At 37.0% G+C, this 22,943-nt stretch overlaps 1 protein-coding gene across 1 annotated transcript; it reads left to right on the forward strand.

Annotated features, from left to right (window-relative positions):
• Positions 1–2,928: 2,928 nt before the first annotated feature.
• LOC110907629 lies at positions 2,929–4,469 on the forward strand. The gene is made up of 2 exons (XM_022152581.1): positions 2,929–3,506; positions 3,572–4,469. Exons 1-2 carry the CDS (start codon positions 2,929–2,931, stop codon positions 4,467–4,469), a joined length of 1,476 nt encoding a protein of 491 aa, XP_022008273.1.
• The last annotated feature ends 18,474 nt before the right edge of the window (positions 4,470–22,943 follow it).

Here is a 22,943-nt window from a genome sequence, read left to right on the forward strand (position 1 = left end):
ATGCTAGAGAATTCCAGTCATCTACAACGTCTCTGCTTCTACCACGAGAAGAAACATCATTTTGAATGTTAGTTTTCTATTTATTTTGTTAAAGATGAGAAATTATGTAATGTAGGTGTATGTTAGTATATATGTTTGTGTAAAGTATGAGAAATTGTGTAATGTAGGTGTATGCTAGTATATATGTTTGTTAAAGATGAGAAATTGTGTAATGTAGGTGTATGTTAGTATATATGTTTATGTAAAGTATGAGAAATTGTGTAATGTAGGTGTATGTTAGTATATATGTTTGTTAAAGATGAGAAATTTTGTAATGCTGGTGTATGTTAGTATATATGTTCGTGTAAAGTATGAGAAATTGTGTAATGTAGGTGTATGTTAGTATATATGTTTGTGTAAAGTATGCGAATGGGTGTATGTAAATGTGTATATGTTAGTAAATGTTTGTGAAAATGTACAATGTATGTGTACTTGGTATATGTATGTGTGTATGTAGGTGTATGTAAGAATGTAAGATTGTACATGCGTATGTTAGCATGTAAGTATGTATAAAGAGTAAATTACAAGTTTTTTCCTTTATGTTTACATCAAATTGCAGGCGCTGTCCTTTTGGCCAAAAGTTTGTAGGCGGTGTCCTTAACCTTTCAAAATCTTGCACATTTTGTTCTTTAGACCAAACCTGGTTAGAATTCTCAGTTAAAAACTATCATGTGCAATGCACATGAGGGTAAAATGGTAATTTCCCTCTCAACCCTTTCAATTCCCCCTTTTATCATCTGCATTTATGATAAATCCCTAAATCCCCAAATAGATCTATTTGGAAAGAACCTCCACCACGTGAAGTCGGCCCACCATTGCCTCTCCTATATGAATTCTGCTGATGGTGATGCTCATTATCACTGTTTGGTTGTGATCCAAACCCACATCTTGGCGATCCATAGTATGTATCATCCTTCGGGACGGAATCCATTCCAACAACATTATGTTTTTTGGATGCATTATGAAGGGACTAAAATTCTGGTTTGGAGTCGACCACGAACAATCTCCAAGACTAAAATTCCAAAACTGAACACGTCAGCCTTCACCGATAAATACCCATGCATTGCGTATTCAGGAGCCATGTATCCGCTATAATCAGAAACAAAAACTTAAAAATGTGAAGTTTAATAATCAAAAGGTCATCAAAATTTTAGAACAAGTTACTACTTACTGGGTACCCGAAATCTTGAAGGTGTTCAAATGTGTATCATCACCAGGAAAAAGTCTAGCTAAACCAAAATCTGAGATTTTGGGATTTAATTTGTCATCCAATAAGATATTACTTTGCTTTGATGTCTCTGTGAATAATCCTTACAGGGGCTTCTTCATGGAGATAGAGGAGACCTCTGATAACACCTACAATTATTTGAAAGAGTGAATTTCAAAGATTGTCCTTTATCTTTATACCCATTTTCAGGCGCTGTCCTTTATGTTCAAAATTGACGAGTTTTGTCCTTTATGTTCTCATATCATACACATTTTGTCCTTTAGGCTTAACCCAGTTAGTTTTTCAGTTAAATTTGGTCATGTGCTTTGCACATGAGGGCATTTTTGTCAATTCAAAGGTTACAGAAGCATTAAGCTGTAAATCTGCCGTTGAACTTACCTTTGGATTGACAAAAATGCCCTCATGTGCAAAGCATATGACCAAATTTAACTTAAAAAACTAACTGGGTTAGGCCTAAAGGACAAAACGTGTATGATATGAAAACATAAAGGACAAAACTCGTTAATTTTAAACATAAAGGACAATGCCTGAAAATGGGTATAAAGATAAAGGATGAAATTGGGGGACATGAGAAGTTTTGGGTTTTATATTAGGGGAAATGATCTGCACGTGGTAGGTGGGTAACAAAAGAGACATTAAATGACATATCTACCCTCACGTGACCTGCACATGGTCACATTTAACTGAAAAAACAAACTGGGTTATGCCTAAAGGACAAAACGTGATGGATTTTAAAACATAAAGTACAAAACTCATGAATTTTGAACATAAAGGACAACACCTGAAAATGAGTATAAAGATAAGGGACAATCCTTAAAATTCACTCTAAAAATAAATATTGTTATATTGTGAATTTGATATGCCATTGCTTAAACGTTTGAAGATATATATATATATATATATATATATATATATATTTTTAAGTTTCAAATTTATAATATTGATATATTGTGTATTTGATATGTCATTACTTAAAAGTTATTATATTAGTTTAAAAAAAATACCCGGTCGAAATTGAAATCATTGTTTAAAACATAACGAGCTTTGAAAACATCCGATCGAAATTGAAATTATCATTTAAAACATAACCAAATTTAAACCATCATGTAGAACATAACGAGCTTAGAAATACGCGCCTGATATTGAATTTGTCATTTTAAACATAATGAGCTTAGAAATACCCGCCCGAAATTGATTTAGAAACTAATTTCAGGTTGTGGCCGTTTAATTTGGGGCTGCTTTTTGAATACTTTTTCTCATTTAGGATCTAAATGTGTAATACATGATTGTTTGTTTAAGAAGGATTCAGTTATCATTTGCTATTTGCTCCTCGGGTATATATATTCTTACATAGATACTTGAGAGCTAAGAGGAAATGCCGCCAAATTTTTCTTAAACAAACAATCATGTAATACACATTCTATGAGACAAAGTGTTCAAAAAGTGGGTTTAGTAGCCTACCTTTGTCTTGTAAACCCTAAATTAAATTATCTTTCAGTTGCATAATTCCTATCGATAAAAGCTGGATTGATTCTCCACGTCAATCAGCTCACTACGAGCAAGGAGTCAAGTCTTTTATCGCGATGTGTGAAAGAGTGATCCCTGACCATAATGAAGTTAGATGTCTGTGTTCCAAATGTAAATGTTCTGGCTTAATAACCATGACAAAAATGAAACTCCATTTGGGTCGTATGAGTTTTTGGAAATATTATATAAAGTGGGACTATCACGGCGAAAAATCTAGGTCTCCAGTTGTAGAAGTAGATATTGTTGTGCCACAGGAGGGTATGGAAAACGTTATTGAAGACATTAAAGGGGAGCGTATGGAAGAAGATACATACCATAACCAACATATGTCGGGTGGAAATTCTAGCGGTGTTGATGACGATTTTGAAGCCCTGCTAGAGGAAGTTGAAACAGAATTATATTCTGGTTGTACTGAGTTTTCTTCCCTTGATTTTTTAGCAAAGCTTATGAATCTAAAGGAGATGCACCATTGGACTAATATTTCATTTGATCATCTACTCGTGTTGTTGCAAGTTTCAATGCCAAAAGGCAGCATGATTCCCCCTACGCATTATGTAGCTAAGAAGACATTTAAGAAGATTGGTTTGGCGTATGAGATGATGGACGCGTGCGTAAATGATTGTGCTCTCTTCTGGAAAGAACACAATTGTTGCAAAATTGTCCCGTTTGTAATGAGAGTCCATGGGTCGATAAAGAAACAAAAGGCACGAAGGTAGCTCGTAAGGTGTTACGATACTTTCTTTTGACGCCTAGACTTCGGTGTTTGTATTGTTTAAGGCACACGACAAAAGATATGATATGGCATAGTACCGAACGTTCAGAAGATGGGACTATGCGGCATCTAGTTGATGGATCTTCATGGCAAGACTTAGATAGAAAGTACCCAAACTTCGCGATGGAGCCACAAAATGTTCGTCTGGGGCTTGCAGCTGACGGTGTTAATATGTTTAACGGTAACGGATCCTCGACTCATAGCACGTGGCCGGTTATACTCACCACATACAATCTGCCTCCATGGGTATGCATGCGGGAGTCCACCTTCATGTTGACCTTGTTGCTTCCCGACCCTAAATCACATGGGAAAGACATGGATGTTTACGTTAGACCGTTAGTGGATGAGCTTAAACAATTGTGGCACCCAGGTGTATGTACTAAAGATGCAACAACAAACGAATTCTTCACAATGAAGGCGGCATTGTTATGGACCATAAACGACTTTCCAGCCCATAGTAGTCTAAAAGGTTGGAGCGGACAGGGCTACATGGCATGCCCGACTTGCAACGAAGACACTCCTTCAATGCGTGTAACTGGTAAATGTGTGTATGTTGGTCATCGCCGGTTCTTAGATGCCAACCATTCATGGAGAACAAGTGTCGACTTTAACGGGAGACCCGAGACACGAGACCCTTCGAGACAGTTTAGTTCTGCTGACATAGAAGCTCAACACGGTCGTCTACTTCATCGTCTACCAGGCAAGCATCCAGCTTTTGGAGGTGGGAGGATAAATCGGGCAGATTTCGAGCTGAACTGGTCCAAACAAAGCATATCTTTCGAACTTGAGTATTGGTCTTCTTTGCAGCAGAAGCACAACTTATATGTAAAGCATATGGAGAAAAATGTGTGCGAGAGCTTGCTTGGTACTCTCTTAATGAATGACAAGACCAAAGACATGTGAAACACACGGAACGACTTGGAAAAACTAAATATCCGTCCGACATAATGGTTGAAACAATTGGGTAGCAAGTTCTTAAGTCCCCACCCAAAGTACTCGTTCGAGTCCGATGATCGGAAACTTTTATGTGAATTTATAAAAAAAATGTTAAAATACCAAATGGGTTTGGATCTAATATTAGCAACAGGGTGGCAGATAACAATTTTAACATTACCGGGTTGAAATCTCATAACTGTCATATTCTCATGCAACATTTTATACCGATTGGGGTTAGAGGGCTTTTGACCAAAGATACATCTACACTAATGGTAGACCTTTGTATGTTTTTAAGCAACTTTGCTCCAAAACACTATTGGTTGAGGATATAAGAAAAGCGAAGGATGATATTCTTACCATCCTATGCAAGTTAGAATATCATCCTTCACTTTTCTCATATCCTCAACCAATAGTGTTTTGGAGCAAAGTTGCTTAAAAACATACAAAGGTCTACCATTAGTGTAGATGTATCTTTGGTGCGAAAATGAATGCTGAAACTTACACTAGTTGATAGTCCACGATGTTAGGTTTATGGCTGTAGGATCGGTTTTCGACTCCCAAACGATTGCGTATCAACACGTGTGACGTGCGGAATCCGTACACGTGCGTGGGCCGAACACGAAAACGTACTAAATCTGTGATTCTATTAAAGATCTGAAATGGTACAATCACGTGAATCACCTTTTGCACTTTCTCTCTCTAGACTCTCTCTCTAGCTCCAAAGCTCTCCAAAGTCTAGAATGGCAAAAGTTCTAAACTAAAGGCATAAGGTTCCTATTTTTAGGCCATGGAATTAATGAGAGTTCTCATTAATTACCAAAATGCCACCTTGCCCTTTTCTATCTAATATTACAATATAATCATGTTTTCTACTAAATCTTGCTACGAACTCGATTGACGGAGGCTGTAACAACTCTCATTAAAGTCAATAATTAGGATGATAATTAATCAATAAGGAAACCATAATTAAGACACCTAGGCATGTCAAGCAGGTAGGTAGGCATGTCAAGCAGGTAGGTAGGCATGTCAATCAAGCAAGTAGGTAGGCATGTCAAGCAGGTAGGTAGGCATGTCAAGCAGGTAGGTAGGCATGTCAATCAAGCAAGTAGGTAGGCATGTCAAGCAGGTAGGTAGGCATGTCAAGCAGGTAGGTAGGCATGTCAATCAAGCAAGTAGGTAGGCATGTCAAGCAGGTAGGTAAGCATGTCCCAAAAATTAGTATAAATAGAGGACACTGGTGTGACAACTCGTATAATTCCTTGTCACGTTTCGCGTACTATGTAAATTCATGTATGCTATGTGACTTATACATTATTTAGTGAACCTTTGTGAAACCGTAATTATTTACGCGTAACATGCTATCGGCGCACTCATATTTGGAGTCTAGAGTATAATGTAGCCTAAATTTCGAGAACGAAATTTCTGTAACATGAGGAGGATGTGACAACCTGTATTTTCAGCACTGGTTAATTACGTAAAGTTACCTGTGGAAATACTGTAAAACGTCACACTAATTTAGGGATGATGTGACACCTCGCGCTTATGAGGTTAACGTCGTAAAATTATCTTATCCTATGTATATAAACGAATGGACTTGTATGACTAATTGATTATATGCCTATCCAATTTATTTTGCGAATATTTGAAACCAAATCTCTATCATGCTGAACCGACCCGAACCATTGAACCATAACATGTTTAATATACATATATATATATATATAATATTTTTTAGCGTATATCTCTTAAAATTAGTTGTGAAGTAAAAAAAAAAACAAAAGAAAAAAAAATGTGTGTATGTGTTGCTATGGCATGTTGCTGCCATATAACCACCCCCACTCCCCATCGATATTTTTATGTTGGCAGCCCAAACCCTTTTTGAATTGATGTGCAGCCCAAACACCCCACAACTCCTTAATTCTTGGCCCAACCCCAAAACCGCCCCTAGCCCACATGCTGTACGCATGCATACATACATGCGTATGTATCTTCTGTTGAAGGGCACCACTACAAAACTAAAACCCTAGCATCTCTACCACATCCCCCTGCGGCAATTTCAGCAGCAAGACCCCCCATCGCGATCTCACTCCCTTCTCGCTGCCCTCTCCCTCGATTAAACTCTCTCGCATCTTTTACGGTAGTTGTTCATGTTGTATTGACTTGAAACTTGCTGATTTAATTATATGTATAGTGATTCTGTATGTATTACTGCGAGTATCTTGCTGTGATTATGTTTAATTTAAGATTTGAAGTGTTATGAGATTGATGTATGATCTAGGGTTCTATTGGTAATCACGTTTCTGCATGCTTGGATTCCATAGATGCTGATTTGAACTAAGGTTGTTATGATTTTAATATACTTGATGATCCTGCTAAATTTTTTTATGATGAGCCTGATATAAACAACATATAACCTGTTATGAATAATGTAGAGTTATTATTATAACGGTACAAGACCATAGAGAAACCCGGAAATTCGTTTATAAGAAGATTTATGACTAAACAGGTTCTGCCAGAACATTACAGCCAACTTCGGTTGGCTGTAACCAGGTCATAATATAACAGAAATTAGGTTTTCTTGAGTCTATAACGTGCTATTTCAAAATACGCTTCTAATGGCGCTGGATTCATGATTTTTAGACATCGTTTACTATTTTAAATAATTTATTTCGTTTCAGCAACTTAAGCTGCGTTTTCTGCAGATTTTATGCGATATGTTTTTGGACATAAATTGTTGTGTACTTAGAGTTAGACCATGAAATTTATACTGTAGATTCTCTTAAGTGTTGGGAAAACCTCCAACTGGAATTTCGTCAATCGGACTTATGATGTATTTTAAATGAATTTTTCCGTGGACTGCAGTCAGAAAATAACGAATCTGATTGCAGCCCGGTAAATGAATTTTATAAAATAATTGGTGATGAATTGGATCCCGAGATTTTGACACAATAATATTTGGATCGTTTAAAACATTCTGTAATTTTTTGGGAATTTTGTTGTGCACCGACTATTCCGGATAACAATCCGAAAACTGCCGAAAATGCACTATATTGCTGAATTTTATTGAATTGTATTTTGAACCTTTTGTGACACTTGTGTCGTCGCTAAACTATGTTGTGATAATTAGCATTGTATGATTAAATGTGCTACGTGCTAAGTACGTGTAGGAACTTTGTGCCCTATTTGAAACTACTAATGGACTAACTGGTAATCGTACTAGGACGTGACCGACCTTGACTGTTAGCTATTTTTAAGAGTCAAACCGAGCAACCAAAGGTGAGTTCACACTCTTACTAAGGCATGGGATTCCCAGGGTTTGGGAATGGGATTGAAGGAATATGGTTGAATAGAATCGTACTTACACTGTTACTAGACTACCATACCATCGTCCTCGGTTGTGCAGGACACATACGTAAAACCTACGTATACTTGTATTGTTCACTGTCCTCAGGTTGCGAAGGACACTCACGTAAAACCTACGTGAACTTATACTCACTACTGCCTCGGTTGTGTCAGGCACTTACGTAAAACCTACGTAAACCCCCGCGTACCCCTATCCTCGGTTGTGTAGGATACTTACGTAAAACCTACGTAAACTTGTACGTATTACTGTTCTCGGGATATGTAGAACACTTATGGTTGCGAATAGTCTAGTGGTTATACAACATGGGAAGCCCCCACCAATAGAACGTACTATCGGCTCAGTAGAGCCACATGTTACAAACGAACTTACTATTACGCATTTACTTTCTGTGAACTCGCTCAACTAGTTGGTGATCCTCTGTTACATGCCTTGCAGGTCGTTAGATACATGGAGCTTGCACAGGGAGGAGCTGGTCGTTGTGGGCTTGGATCGTGATTGTCTTGTTAAACACTTATGACATTTGATACTTTATTATGATGGGTTTTATTTATACGCTTCCGCTAAACAGTGATAACTTACTTATGTTTTGGAACACCTTTCATATGGATTTGGTTTGGTTTAATGGCAATTACATTTACTATATATATTGTTCTATATGATTGGTGGCTTGATCCTGGTCAGTCACGCTCCCAAGCGGTGATACTCCGCAGGTGGATTTTGGGGGTGTGACAACTGGGACTTGATTTTGGGCACTGAAACGACGATAAAACTCCAAATACACACGGAGATATCGCCTGTATACTATTAAAACACACACAGATCTCGAATCGCTGCCGCAATCAGGGTAATAACTCGATCGCTATTACGATTCAACGTCCGATCGATTATAACTATCCAACGATTGTCCGAGTGCTGCTCAAATTGAGCTTGTACTTTGATTATTCATCGTGATTTCGACTTAAATACTTGAGTGTTGTTCGAATTCGAACTATGCTCTGTTATTCGTTGTGAATCCGATTGAATTATTAAGTATCGCACTTGTTAATCGATGTGAGGGTTTGATCTCGTGAATTGACGTAACTGCTGAATTAGTTACTAACCCGTTGGTGTGTGTGTATTATTATTTAAATTAGGTTAATCACAGGCAAATCAGTAGGCTTATATCTTGCTCGTTAAATCTGCAATGTGAGTCATTCTCTTTTTCTCAAACTGTTTTACAATACCTCAAAGTATTTTCAAAAGTTATAATTACAGGGACTAAGTCGTGGATATCTTGATTTATTGGTTAGTGGGGTATTGTGCACATTACTATTTCTCCCAGTTAGGTTCATTGACCTACTAGGGAGGAACGTCACTATTAGAGTTCATTGACCTAATAGTGGTATGACCATCGTCACCATTGTGACTTGTCACCATTGTGGCAGAAAGCCAGATAAAGATAAGATGTGAACCATTGTAATCGCTCTTATGCTGTAATTTATAACTAAGAGTCATTTCATAAAACCTGAATGAACTCACTCAGTATTTCCCCGCTGACAAAACCTTTTTCAAACATGTTTCAGGTAATCTGTTGTGAGCAAAGAAAAGTGCCAGGAAGCACTACCAGCTTAGAAAAGTGGCTCAGTGTAAATAAATAAAGGAACATGTTTTAAAAATAAAGATTTCCATGGAAATCACATTATTGTAAATTACTGGGTTTTATCCCTAAATTATGTAACGAGCAGTTTTAATACTAAAGATCCTGTTTTAAAAGACTTCCGCTGTCGCCTAAATTAAATACCGCAGGATTTCTGTCCCGCGGCTCCTGAAACGGGTCAAACCGGGTCGAGGGCCGTGACAGAGGCGATAGACATTACAGCACTAACAGTCTCCCCCTTGGATATTGCCACAGTCAATCTCATAGCGTCTTGTCTTTCTCTCTCTCTGAGTCTTCTTGAAGCTTTATCACATTTTCAGCAACACAGACTCCCTCTTGCTTGAACAAAATCCCCATGGATCTGTCTTCAGCTTCAGCTCCCCCTTTCAGTAGACTCTTTTCTTCAGGCTCCCCCTTTCGTCAAGCTTCTGTGCTTTTAGGATCGACACCTGGCTTTCCTGTTACAAGCTCCCCCTTGCGTTAAGCTCGTCTTCAGACTCCCCCTTAGACTCGGCTATCAGGATCGTAATCTGGTACAACATCTATAATATCTCAAACATTTATAAGTAAAATCATTTTGAACATCCAGGATTGAAAACCCTGGCTCTCTCAGCATAAGCTAAAACATTTCAACAGTGAAAGCATTTTTGGTTGTCCAGGAATGATGACCTGGCTCTCAAACACTTTTAATCAAGAACCTGGCTCTAAAATATAATAATATGAATATATCCAGAATTACTTGATTCTCTTCCCCTATCAACAATCTTCAAAGATTTGGCAGAATTAAGTATCCAAGATCAAAAACTAGCTCTTTACAGCAGATTTCAACAATTTAAGAAACCAAATCCCTCACAGTTAATCATCCAAGTCCAAATTAATGACCTTGTAGATTTCACAAACTGATTTTGATTTTTGTTTTAAAAAAACTTTCAAGTTTCAAATTAATGAACTTGTTTTATTCTCAGAAACACATTCAGCATACTTAGATTTTCAAACTCAGCTCTCGGACATCGGTTGTCGAAAGTAAATCAAAAATTAAAATCTTTTTTGAATTTTTCTGAAACATAAAGTAGTAAAGAAATATTTACAGACATATTAACATACAATATTTTTGTTTGAGTTCGCGTCAGAGGATCATATCAGTTTATGACAAATCACTAGCACCATTGAGCTTGAAACACTTTAAGTTCTAAACGATTCACTTAGATTGTAAGTATACTGTTCCACTTAAATTTTCACACAAAGTTCAACTGATTCGAGATACGAGATTTAGTGTTTTTAAAGACTTAAGCTTATTCGCGTGTCCCACCTCAGAATATACTCCCGTATCAAAATTCCCTAGATTCAGTCTTACAGGTGAGTATTCAGTCAAAGAGATGAAGTCTCGACTTTAGGTGTGTTCCCTTTAGGGAATCTTTTCTTCAACTGCAATTGATTCATATCTTTTGATATTTTTCAATTTTTATGCAGAGGGTAAGCTTTTTAAAGCGCGTAAAGTATTATACGAGGTCTAGGCCATTGCTTCCGCAATATCAGAAGACCAGGTATAATACCCCAGATATCAAACAGTATAAAGACCTAGTATCTCAGAATCAAGCAATCTCTCAAACAAGATTTTGGGGGTTACCCATATATCCGAGAGATGTTCCCCACGAGATAAGCAAGTATTGATATTTAGGTTGATATCTCGAATTCAATCTATTAAGCGTGTAAAAACCTACTGGCATATCATCAGTGAGACCGTTTATCACATTTAACATTCCATTTCTTTAGCGTACTGTGATTGTCTACTGATGTACTATCATATCCTCTTTTTACACAAAAACTCATTTTGAATTTTATCATGTTTTTGGCTTTTTCAAACAATTTCTTACTCCCCCTAAAATTCAAAACATTTAAAGAAAATTTTGATAACCGATGTAGATAGCTTTGCCTCGCCATCCATTTTCTGCTTCACATGCACTGATTTGCAGAAAATATACCCCCATGATTTACAACACATTGATATTTTACAGTTTGAAAACCGTTTTTCAATCTTGTGAAATTAATCATGTTTGTTCAGCCGTGAGGGTTTCGGCGTATTTACTCAACATACTTTTGAAATTTTTGAATTTTTGACAAAAATTAAAAACAAACATATTTTTGATTTTTTCAAATTTTTGACAAAATAAAAACATATTTTTGGTTTTTAAAATTTTCAATTTTTAGGGTTTTGAAATATGGTTTATTTATGTACAGAAATAAACAAACTCCCTAATTCTGTTGCAGGGTTCAACAGCCTCCTCCTCTCGTGCCAGGCTGCTCTTTGTTTCATCTTGATAATTTTCAGAATTCTTGAGCACCTGCACATTCAATGTATTCAATTACCTGAACAAGTTAGCCCGGGTCTGTTTGACCTTAGGCATTTCAACACAACACTTTTCATTCAACTTCGGAAAATCTTTATCATTTTTCACAAATGAATTTTCATTCCGATTATCACTCACAGAAACCTTTTGCTTCTTTTCAATCCAAGTTTGTCCTTTAGACGCACTTCTTTTGTAAAAATGTGATTCATTTAGAACATTTTGATTTTGAACAACAACTTTTGGTTTCCAAAACTGGTTTGGTTTTGTTGCATCAACAGTTGTTTTCCAACTTTGTGTTGTTCTAAATCTGTGTGTCACTGGTTTCCATGTTTGTTGTGAGTCAGCCTTTGACATTTTCGGCTTCTAAGTTTGCTTTGAATCAAACTTGGTTGATTTCTGATTCACAACATCAGACTTCTTTTTCTTTTCAACATCAATAGGTTTTAGATTTGGACAATTTTGACTGAGATGTCCAATTTGATCACACTTAAAGCATGTTCTCTTGGACACATCTTTAACCTGTTGTTGTTGCTTTTTGTTTTGAGCATAGAACTCTTCATTAGACTGTCGTCTAAATTGGAGTTCTTTCTCTTCTTCAGAACTTGTTCCGTGAACAAAGTTCATCTTTTCCTGATAATTTGGTGTTTCATTTCTTTTCCACTTCTGTTTCTTTTTATAACCCAACCCAACCTTCATGTTTTTCTTTTTGTAACCAGGTTTGTCATACAAAGTTTCCTTGCCTTTTCTAGCAAACTTTGAAATTTCGGACTTTTCAACCTCTACCAGTTTGAAAACTTTGTTGATTTTATCTGAAATCACATTTTGAATTCGGAATTCATTATCCGAAAATAGTTTGTCCGATCCAATCATGATGTAAACCAATCCTTTTGAATTATCATTCACAACTTTTTCAGATTTTGAGTGTTTGAGATAACTATCATGAAACTTCCCTCATTTTCATCTTGTGATTCAAATTTATCTGTTTTGGTAGACTCCTCTGCTAGAACACTTTCAACAACCTTACCAACCACCTTTGAATCACTGATGTCATCAGATTTAGTGTAAGTCACATCGATGTTTTCGGGTAACTGGTCAACCATGTTTATTGCTTTTTCCACCTTCTCGCCATCATAGAATGTATAATTATTCTCCAACGGTGGCGGAACCTGATGGTATTCAGACCCAATTCACTTTTTGTTCTTTTCTGACTTTTTCCCATCGGGTGTGATGTTGAAAATAAATTCCAGAATGTATGAAGACACATGATAACTTTGTAGTTTATTGACCAACTTTTCTTTATCTGCCAATTCTTGTTTAAGCTTAGCGACATCATCAATGTATTGATTTAAAACCATTTGTTTACCTTCATATCTAGCTTCAAGAAATTTTGTTGTTTTCTGACATGCAGACAATCTATCATCTAAACTTTTGACTTTACTTTTCAAAGTTTCATAAGCTTCTTTTATGGTATGATATGACAATTTCATTCCATCATGTTCTTTTTGCAACTCTTGAATAGTTTTATCTTTTGAAACACATTCGTTGCAAACAGCTGAACATTTTTCTTTCAACATTTTATTTTCATTTTCAAGATCATCACATTTTTGTTTTAGCTTTTCATTTTCTTGTTTCAAAAACTTTTCATTTTCAATCATTTCGTGACATTTATCTTTGAAAATCTTTTCTATTTTAGTGAATTCAGTGTCTCTGATTTTAAGCTTTTCATCCTTTTTAGTACAAGCACTGCACGTTTCCATGCATTTCTTGCACTGTTGTTCAGCTTTATTATCAATTGATTTATCAGAAGAATCAGTTTTAGTTGTTACTTCAGTGATTGGCACTGTGGCTTCTTTTACTTGTTGAGTCTGATCTTCTTCAAACACCTGCTGTTTCTCTGCAACTGCTTCCTCAGATTTTTCATCAACCTTCTTTACCTTATTCACCAGCTTCTCACTCTCATTAACAATCTCTTCAACCGTCTTCTTCTTCTTCTCAAAACTTGCATATATCACCTTCTTTATGCCTTCTTCAACCTTTTCTTTGTACCTTGGAATCTCCTCAAGGCCTTTGAACCAGACACTCACAGTCGGTATTGCAGTAACTAATGCTTCAAAATCAACTTTATCAGGATCAACCATTGGGTTTCCTTGAGGATCGACAAAGCATTCCTTTTCTTTGCTCCACCTGCCTGCCTGTGTTGCTTCCTTGTAGGCATCATACACTTCATCCAGCCTAATGCGAGCATGCCTTTCTTCTCGACTTTGTTTGATCTCAGCAACCATTGCCTTGGCTTTTCCATTATCCTTGTCATGTTGACTCCAATCATATCCTTCATCATCATGAATTACAATTTTGGGTCCATCTTTCTCATCAAAGTATTCATCCCAATCAAAATTATCCCAAACAGATTTTTCATTTTGTATACTGGATTCACTACGATCACGAAGTGTCAAAACAACTTGTCTCTTTTCTTTGGAAGGTCCTTCTTCAATCTGCTTTCTGGTTGGTTGCTCGTTATTCTGATGATAAATAGCCTTTTTGTAGTAATCCTCATAAAAAGGATTCACACTATCATCAGCTTTGTTGTTCGTGCATTCTCTCTTGAAGTGCCCCTTTTGTTTACACTTGAAGCAAGTGACTTTGTTCTTATCGAAACCTATCTTCATGTCTGGGCCTTCCAAGCACTTTTTGCCAGTTATCTCCATGAATCTTTGAGCTCTTCTAATGACGCTTTCCATGCACCATCGAATGTCCATGAGTTCCATCTCTTCTGGATCGACTTGATCGTAATCCTCCTTCGTCATGTTTGGATTTCCGATCTTACCTACAATTAAACCTTCATGAGATACCAGAATAGAAGCTAAGAAACTCATGTGCTGTTGAGCAAACTCATTGTTCAAAAGTGGAGAATTTTTCCAATCCTGGTTTGGATTAGATTTTGACGATGCAGATGCAGATGAAGAATGATATCCTGGATCATAGCTCGAAGATTTTTTGTTTGATGAGTCAGTAGTCTTTTCTACACTATAACATGTTCTTATCTTTGGAGATTCGTTCTTTTGTAGCATTCATCTACGATAGTATAGATCAACGTTCTGTTGATAACTAGAGCTGGACATCTTGTTTTGTTTTTGTAATAACAAATCATGTCCCTCAATTTTTTCAATCAAGCTCTCTAACGTCATCTCATCGAACTTATCATCATTTTTCAAAATGATCACATAGGTTTTCCAATCTTCCTCATGTGGCAATGCTTCGACGAGTTTATCCACTATCTCTTCTCTCTCTTTCTGAATTCCAAATCTTTCCATTTCAATCTTCAAATGGCAAAACCGTTCTACCATTTGACGAACTGTTTCGTTCTTCATGCAACTAAACAAGTCAAACTCTTTCTTCAACAGCGATATCTTGTTTTTCTTGATATCCTTCCCACCTTCAGCTTTCAACTTTAATGCTTTCCAAATTGATTTAGACGTTTCACCATGCTGAAGTAGTGAGAAAATATCATCTCTGACAGATTGCTGAAGTAGAGTTATCATTCTTAATTCACTTGAATGTTCCTTTTTATCATCAGCTGTGGATTGTTTAAGTGTGATTAATTCATGTTTTTCATTTCTTGGTTTTTCATAACCTACTGTCAACATGATCCAACTATCATACGCATAGGCTTGCACCCAGTTTTCAAATCTTTCATACCACCAGTGATAATCTTCGATATTCATGAGCTTTGGGGGTCTCAGATGATTTCCGTACACGTTATCATGATTCAAACTCTCAGATATCACAGTTGTAGCATTCTTTGGTGTCACTGGAGTTTCTTCAGATGTAAACGCATTATAAAACGTGTTATAAAACTCTTCCCCGATTTCCAACATCTTTGAAATACTTCTTGAATTTTCCGTTCTTTGAATTTTTCGCTTCGTTATCACCTCGAATCACCTGCAAATTCACAAACAAATGATCAGTTTAAAATGAACAGTTATTTGAATGGAATGTGTATCCGATCAGACGGGGTCAACGAAAGTCAACAGAATAACAATGATCGGATGACAACGGATCGGATGGTGATCCGATCGAGTGGAGATCCGACACTTGGACAATATGTGTTGAGGATCGGATGGTGATCCGATCGAGTTCCACCAACAAAGTATCGGATGGTGATCTGATCGAGTGGAGATCAGATACTTGGACAATATGTGTTGAGGATCGGATGGTGATCCGATCGAGTGACACCAACAAAGTATTGGATGGTGATCCGATCGAGTGATGATCCGACACTTGAACCTATGACACAAGCAAATGAAGAGTTTAGGATCGGATGGCAATCCATTCGGATTGCTGTTCGACGATTTGCAAAACAATTAAAATGTGAAGGTATGAAGAGGATCGGATGGTGATCCGATCGAGTGGCGGTTCGACGATTGGCAGTTAACAAAAAATATAATGCAACGGATCGGACGGTGATCCGATGATTGTCAATAGTTGTAGGGGATCGGATGGCAATCCGTACGGATTTCCACTCGACACTTGATATCTCTTCACAAAAATTTCCAAACTTCAAACAAATCAAGTTTGAATTATATTTGACCTTCAATCTTTATAACCTGATCAAAATCACAGATGTCATGTGAGTGAATTAATGAATTAAAAAACTTCAATACAGTTCACATGGACCTGAATCAAGCACATGGATTATTTAAAATGGCCGACAATAAAGATCCAATCTCACTTCTATTGGCCGCTGATATTAAATTTGTTTTAAAAGCTGATTGGACCAAGATTATTATGGAATCTGACAATGCAAGAGATAAAAATCTTTTGAATGAAATTATGTCTTATGGAACGAATTGGTTTAGGATCGGATGGTCACCCGATCGGATAGCCATCCGATCAGTGAACATCATAAGCATCAACAGCAACAGTAACTGCCAACATATTTCACGTTTTACGAACACAAAAATCTTGATTTCTCTCAAATCGTTTAGAAATAAGTTCTGAAAATTTGTACGCTTATAGATCAACTGTTTTCGCACAACATATCAAAAAATCATCAATTTTTAACCATAAAAACCTGTTTAATTTTGCGTTTTTCAGTCAAGAAACGAAAGAGATGAAAAAATGAAGAAATTGAACAAATCTGATTCGATTTTTGATCTGATTCTGATGAATTCTTGTGCGATTTAGTGTGTATGATCCGTGCAATCGAGCTCCTGCTCTGATACCACTTGTAGGATCGGTTTTTGACTCCCGAACGATTGCGTATCAACACGTGTGACGTGCGGAATCCATACACGTGCGTGGACCGAACACGAAAATGTACTAAATATGTGATACTATTAAAGATCTGAAATGGTACAATCACGTGAATCACCTTTTGCACTTTCTCTCTCTAGACTTTCTCTCTAGCTCCAAAGCTCTCCAAAGTCTAGAATTGCAAAAGTTCTAAACTAAAGGCATGGTTCCTATTTATAGGCCATGGAATTAATGAGAGTTCTCATTAATTACCAAAATGCCACCTTGCCCTTTTCTATCTAATATTACAATATAATCATGTTTTCTACTAAATCTTGCTACGAACTCGATTGACGGAGGCGATAGACATCACTGCACTAACAATGGCACTTTAACGCAACGCAAAACTCTGGGGTAGAAGTGGCTGGAGAGAACGGTGTGAAATTTTATGGCCAATTAGACGAAATTTTTGAGTTGCATTATACAAATGGTTATTCAACTGTCCTATTTCAGTGCAAGTGGTTTGATACTCGAAGGGGTGTAAAGTATGACAATAATATCACCAATATAGGCACTGAACATTAATGGGACAAAGACGATCAACTCATATTTGCTTCGTAAGCCAAACAAGTGTTCTTCATCCAAGAGCCATCTCGAAACAAAAAAATAAACATAGGTGGGTAGTCGAAAACATTAATCATCGAAAAATTTGGGAACGGCAATTAATGATGACTGCGTCGAGCCGGTTCAAAATGTTGATGATGACTTAGAAGATAGTGACGTTGTCCACAACAACTCTTCAGCTGACTGTCCACTTGTCATCGACCTCACCCAATACTTTCAAATTAGGTCTTCTCATGTTACTTTAGGTGAGCCTGCAACAGAGGTTGATCCCCCAACGGCTACCGTCGATTAAGTGTTGGAGGTCGAGACTGATTATGATGAGGATGATCCCAATTATGACATCGAGTTTGATTAAAAGAAAAGTTATTCTAATTTATATTAGTTGGTATTTGAAAAACACTTGTTGAAATCTTTATTTTCATATTAGTTAAACTTGTTGTACTTTCTATTTAATACACTTATTCTAACATTCGTAATTTTTTAGGAAAAATGTTTTCCTTGTGGTTTGTATTTGTTTATCTCATGGCGGATGTGCTCCCCCAGGGACATGGGGGTGACGGAGTTGGGAATCCACCACCTCCGGATCCTTTTCGGAGAGGGACACACGAGACCGACCGTAAGTTATCAATTATTTTTTAGTATTTTTATTTCATTTATTATAAATGTTTTCACTAATTTTATTTAATTTTAATTTTAATTGCAGCGGTTCCTTCAAGGAGAGTTAGGGGAAATCAAAAAATCAAAAGCTTCACAGAATGGTGAAATCAGGGGGGGGGGAGGGCATGTCTCTTACATTCGATAGTTGTGTAACCTATACACCCGTCGGTGTACCGAGCGACCTATTTTCACATGAGGCGGGTATGTATATGTGGCGGACCATCCCGTTCGATAAAATGGGTTGGGACAAAGTTTCGAAACCACATAAGGATACCATCATGTGTAACACCTCGCTTTTGTGACTTTCCTTAATTAGAAAGCTTGTCTTGTACTTCTTTTTTTGGAAACTTGTTTCTCTTGTAATCGTATTATATTTCGAATCGTCGTAAATTCAAGACTTTGATCGTAATAAAATTGTTCATTTTATGTGAAATATACATTGTTTATTCGTACTTACTTATACATTCAAATCATACACTTATACATCAAATCATATGCTATACTTTCATATCTAATTAATACCTCAATATATGCTAAACATACATTAAATGCCTTATGTTGTGACTAATACTAAACAGTAGGGACCAATCTTGTCAAAAAAGGAAAATCAGCTCGGAGAGTCATCCCTGCGACTCCCGGCACCCCCGGGAGTTCCTTCCGCGACGCGCTGGAAGGTGCGATCCGCAGCCATGCACAATCTGCACTCGGATAGGTCCATTTTCTTGTCTCAACTCCTACCTAAACTCATTTAATTCACTTCTAACCACTAACCCTAATCCTCCACTATATATAGACCCATTCTAACTCTCTTTTTCACTTTCCTAACCTCTCAAACACTCTCATATCCGCTCTAAAACTCCCTAAATATTCAGATTTGAGCAAAAAGTTGTAAGGTTTCAAAGTGAGTTATAGCTCACTTCCTCATCCATTTTCTTCTTGTTTCTTCTTTTAACTTACTTGGATAACCTCTAGGAAGGTTTTCACAAGTTTTCCATGACAAACTAAGGTGAAATCTCACCATATTTGAGGTCCCAAGTGGGTTTTATTTTCTGTTTTTTATTCATACTTGTGTAACTTTTTTTCTTTACTAAAACTTGGTGGAATCTTGAATCCACCAAGCTCATAACTTAACCTATAGTTGTGGGTTTGTGTTGAGATTGATTCCCACCAAGTTATGAGTTCAAAACTCTTTATTTTTAGTTCATACATATTATAATCCAAGTGTCGAAAACAAACACGATTCATCATCTTACATAAGATGAACTTGTGACTTGTAAAGTGTGAACCGTGGGAGATTTGGCTTTCCAATCTAGTTCCACTACTTCACTTGTGAACCTTGTGTATGAACACTCAAGTGGTTTCCTAGTATCAAAGTAACATAACCCCGCCCTGCCCCTAACACTTAGTTAATTCTTTCCATGTTATGTTGGCTCACCCGGGTTAAAGACTTACTTGGCCACTTGTGAATGTATTAGCTAGTTTATTTCTTGTTATTCATGACCCTCCGATTCATCATCGTGATGGTTTGTGTAGTGGTGAATCATACAATGAGGTTAAACCACCATGCTTGACTTACATGATAATCTATGATATCTATGATAGACTTAGTTCTAGGTTAATATTATAACTATATAAATATACATATACAGAAGAACATGGCTGAATTTATGATGGTAATCGGGTCTTGATTATTCGTCATAAACTTAGGCTATTATATCTACGAATCTAAGACTCTCGTTATTGATTCTAATAGGCAAACTAGGACCCATGAAATCACACATAACTTAGTGTAAAAAACGAGTATTTAGACTAGATAATACCTTTATATTTATATACTTTTTGTACTTTGAATTCCAATCCGAATCTTTCGTTTAAATTCCATTACTTACACACCTTCGTTTCCCCCATGTAGGGTGACTTTGGTGTTCCATCCTCCAACTTACAAAACTCTTCACGGGATTTCAAAGGAAGCTTTGCAAAACCGTGAGTACACTTGACCCTTTTTATGCTTTAATGCACTTTTGGGTGTAACATGTTTTATTCATCAAAATACACAATCCACACAAACTTACCCAATCACTTAATCCACCGTACATGCTATTTGTTATGCTTAGGTTGTTTATGCTAGAATACATACATACACTTTATTTGTCATTAACTTAGCTAGCCCATCTTAACAAATATAGCGTTATAGGAGTAGCACACCGCCCGTCGGGGTATTGTTAAGTTAGTATACTTTACGGTCTCGTTCACTTTGGTGGCGAGGGATGCACAATATTCTCGTGGACACTCGGGTTTGACCTATAGTTATGCATGCTAGTTCAACCTTGCATATAAATTGCCATGTTGGATTTGAGACAATCTTTTATACTTATGCTACGTATCTAAACTTGTATACTCGTCAATGCTTTTGTGTTGAACTATACTTTTAAACATGTTGCAGGTTGATGATGATGATCATGATGAAATCTAGTAGGGACGACTTATAAACACATATTGAAATACTAGATTTGGTTACTTTATTTTGTTGAACTTTATTTTTGCACCCGTTTGTAGCCGTAAATGCGCCGTTAAACAGCCGTAAACGGGTGCAAAGGCGCGGCCGTTTGCTGCCGCGTTTGCAGCCATTTAACGGCGCGTTTATGGCTACAAATGCAGTAGCAAACAACTGCGTTTTTACATCCGTTTGCTGCTGCGTTTGCAGCCATAAACGAGCCGTTAAACGACTTCAAACGCGGCGGCAAACGACTGCATTTTTGCACCCGTTTGCAGCCGTTTAATGGTGTGTTTACGGTTGCGTTTTTTCACCCATTTGCTGATGCGTTTGCAGCCGTAAACGCGTCGTTAAATGATTGCAAATGCGGTAGGAAATGGGTGCAAAAGCGCAACCGGTCGCAGTCGTTTAAGGGCGCGTTTATGGCAGCAAACGCGACCATTTAACTGTTTTAACGTATTTTATATAATATTTTAACTTTTTTATTTAATTCCAAGGAAAAATTCAATTTTGATGAAGTTGAACAAGATTTGGAAGCTCAGAATTTGATAGGCGGCATTACGCATGTGCTTATGAAGCGGTACTCCGGCCACAAACGGCATCAGCAAATGGGTGATGGAGGTTATGATGATATCGAAAGAGCAAGGGCATACCACGCCGTGGATATGCCTTATGAAAACTGGCAGTGAACCATTTATCACTTCTTGGACCCTAAATATATTGCAAGAAGTGATGCTAACGTAAAAGTCCGCCAGCTTCAACTATTCCTAAACCGTGGGGACACAACATCATACAGTAGCACCGCCTACAAACATGTAATGTTTTATATGTGTGTGTTTGTATGCTTGTGTTTATTTAATCTAATCTAAGTTTTAATATTAAACGGGGTTTGAAACATCTCGCTACGTACCGCAAAACTCACACCGATGGGAATTGGGTTGACACGGTAGCCGAGCAAAATTTTGTTAGTATATATCTAAAGTATAATTCTCTATAATATATATATATATATATATATATAATCATCTTTGTAAAATACATCATAATTTAGAATGCGAGATTATGGACGGAAATGAATATGACGGAGAAGGCGGCGGTTCTCAACTGCCGAATGAGGTTGCCGCGTTTCAGAATGTGTTGGGTGATCGACGAGGATGGATGCGGGGGATTGGGCATAAACCTTCTTCCAATATGCCCTCGAATGTGTTGGGTGCGCAACCTCAAACTCCACAACCCTTTTATGAGGTAAACTATACAATTTTACTTTAAAAAGTTATACAAGTATCAATGAGCGCATGTTACTTTGGCAAACGCATGTTATTTTGGTAAATATACGTTGGTAGTATGTTAAATGCTAAGATAGGTTTTGATATGTATTAATGTAAGAATATGTGTCGAGTTTGTTCCAGACCCCGACATTTTTAAATCAACTCGATTCCTATCTTACTTCGAAGGGAAAGCAAGCCGCAAACGATGATGATAACATTTTTGACAAGGACGACGAGGATGACGATGACTATTAAGTATTATCAACATATGACAACTATCTTGTAGCTTTCGGATGTTATTTTAGGATGTTATTATCGACATATTAAGTATTACGCAATTTTAGGATGTTATTCTACGGATTAAACATTTTATGCGATTTTAGGATGTTAAGTATTATGTTTAGTTAGTTTGTTTGTGTTGCGTAAAATTGGAAAATTTGTAGATTTGTATATGACCGGCAATATTGAAAATGCAGCAAAAAAATTGAAAAAAAAACTTTTAGCGGCGACTATTGATACTTACCTTTAGCGAAGACTTTTTACCAGCGACACATGTCACCGCTATTTGTGTATATCAATAGCGACGACATGAAGCAATGGAGGCGAAAAGAGGCCCTTTAGCGGCGACATGTCGCCACTATTTAACATTAGCGGCACAGATCAGGCCTTTTAGCGGCGACATTTATCGCGGCTATTGCCTCGTTTTCTTGTAAACTATATCAACTAGATATTTTCCGATCACCACCTTTAAATCTAAAACCTAGATGTGAACATGGAATCCCTAACCATCTAACACCACAAACAACCACTATAGTGAT

Source organism: Helianthus annuus, chromosome 14, assembly GCF_002127325.2.
Source record: "Helianthus annuus cultivar XRQ/B chromosome 14, HanXRQr2.0-SUNRISE, whole genome shotgun sequence".
NCBI classification, from domain to species: domain Eukaryota; kingdom Viridiplantae; phylum Streptophyta; class Magnoliopsida; order Asterales; family Asteraceae; genus Helianthus; species Helianthus annuus.

Excerpts from the sequence above, each read along its gene's own strand:
- LOC110907629 (XM_022152581.1), top strand. The coding sequence starts at position 2,929 with ATGACAAAAATGAAACTCCATTTGGGTCGTATGAGTTTTTGGAAATAT. Across the intron at positions 3,507-3,571 it reads AAGAAACAAAAGGCACGAAG|GCACACGACAAAAGATATGA; the intron begins GTAGCTCGTAAG and ends GTATTGTTTAAG.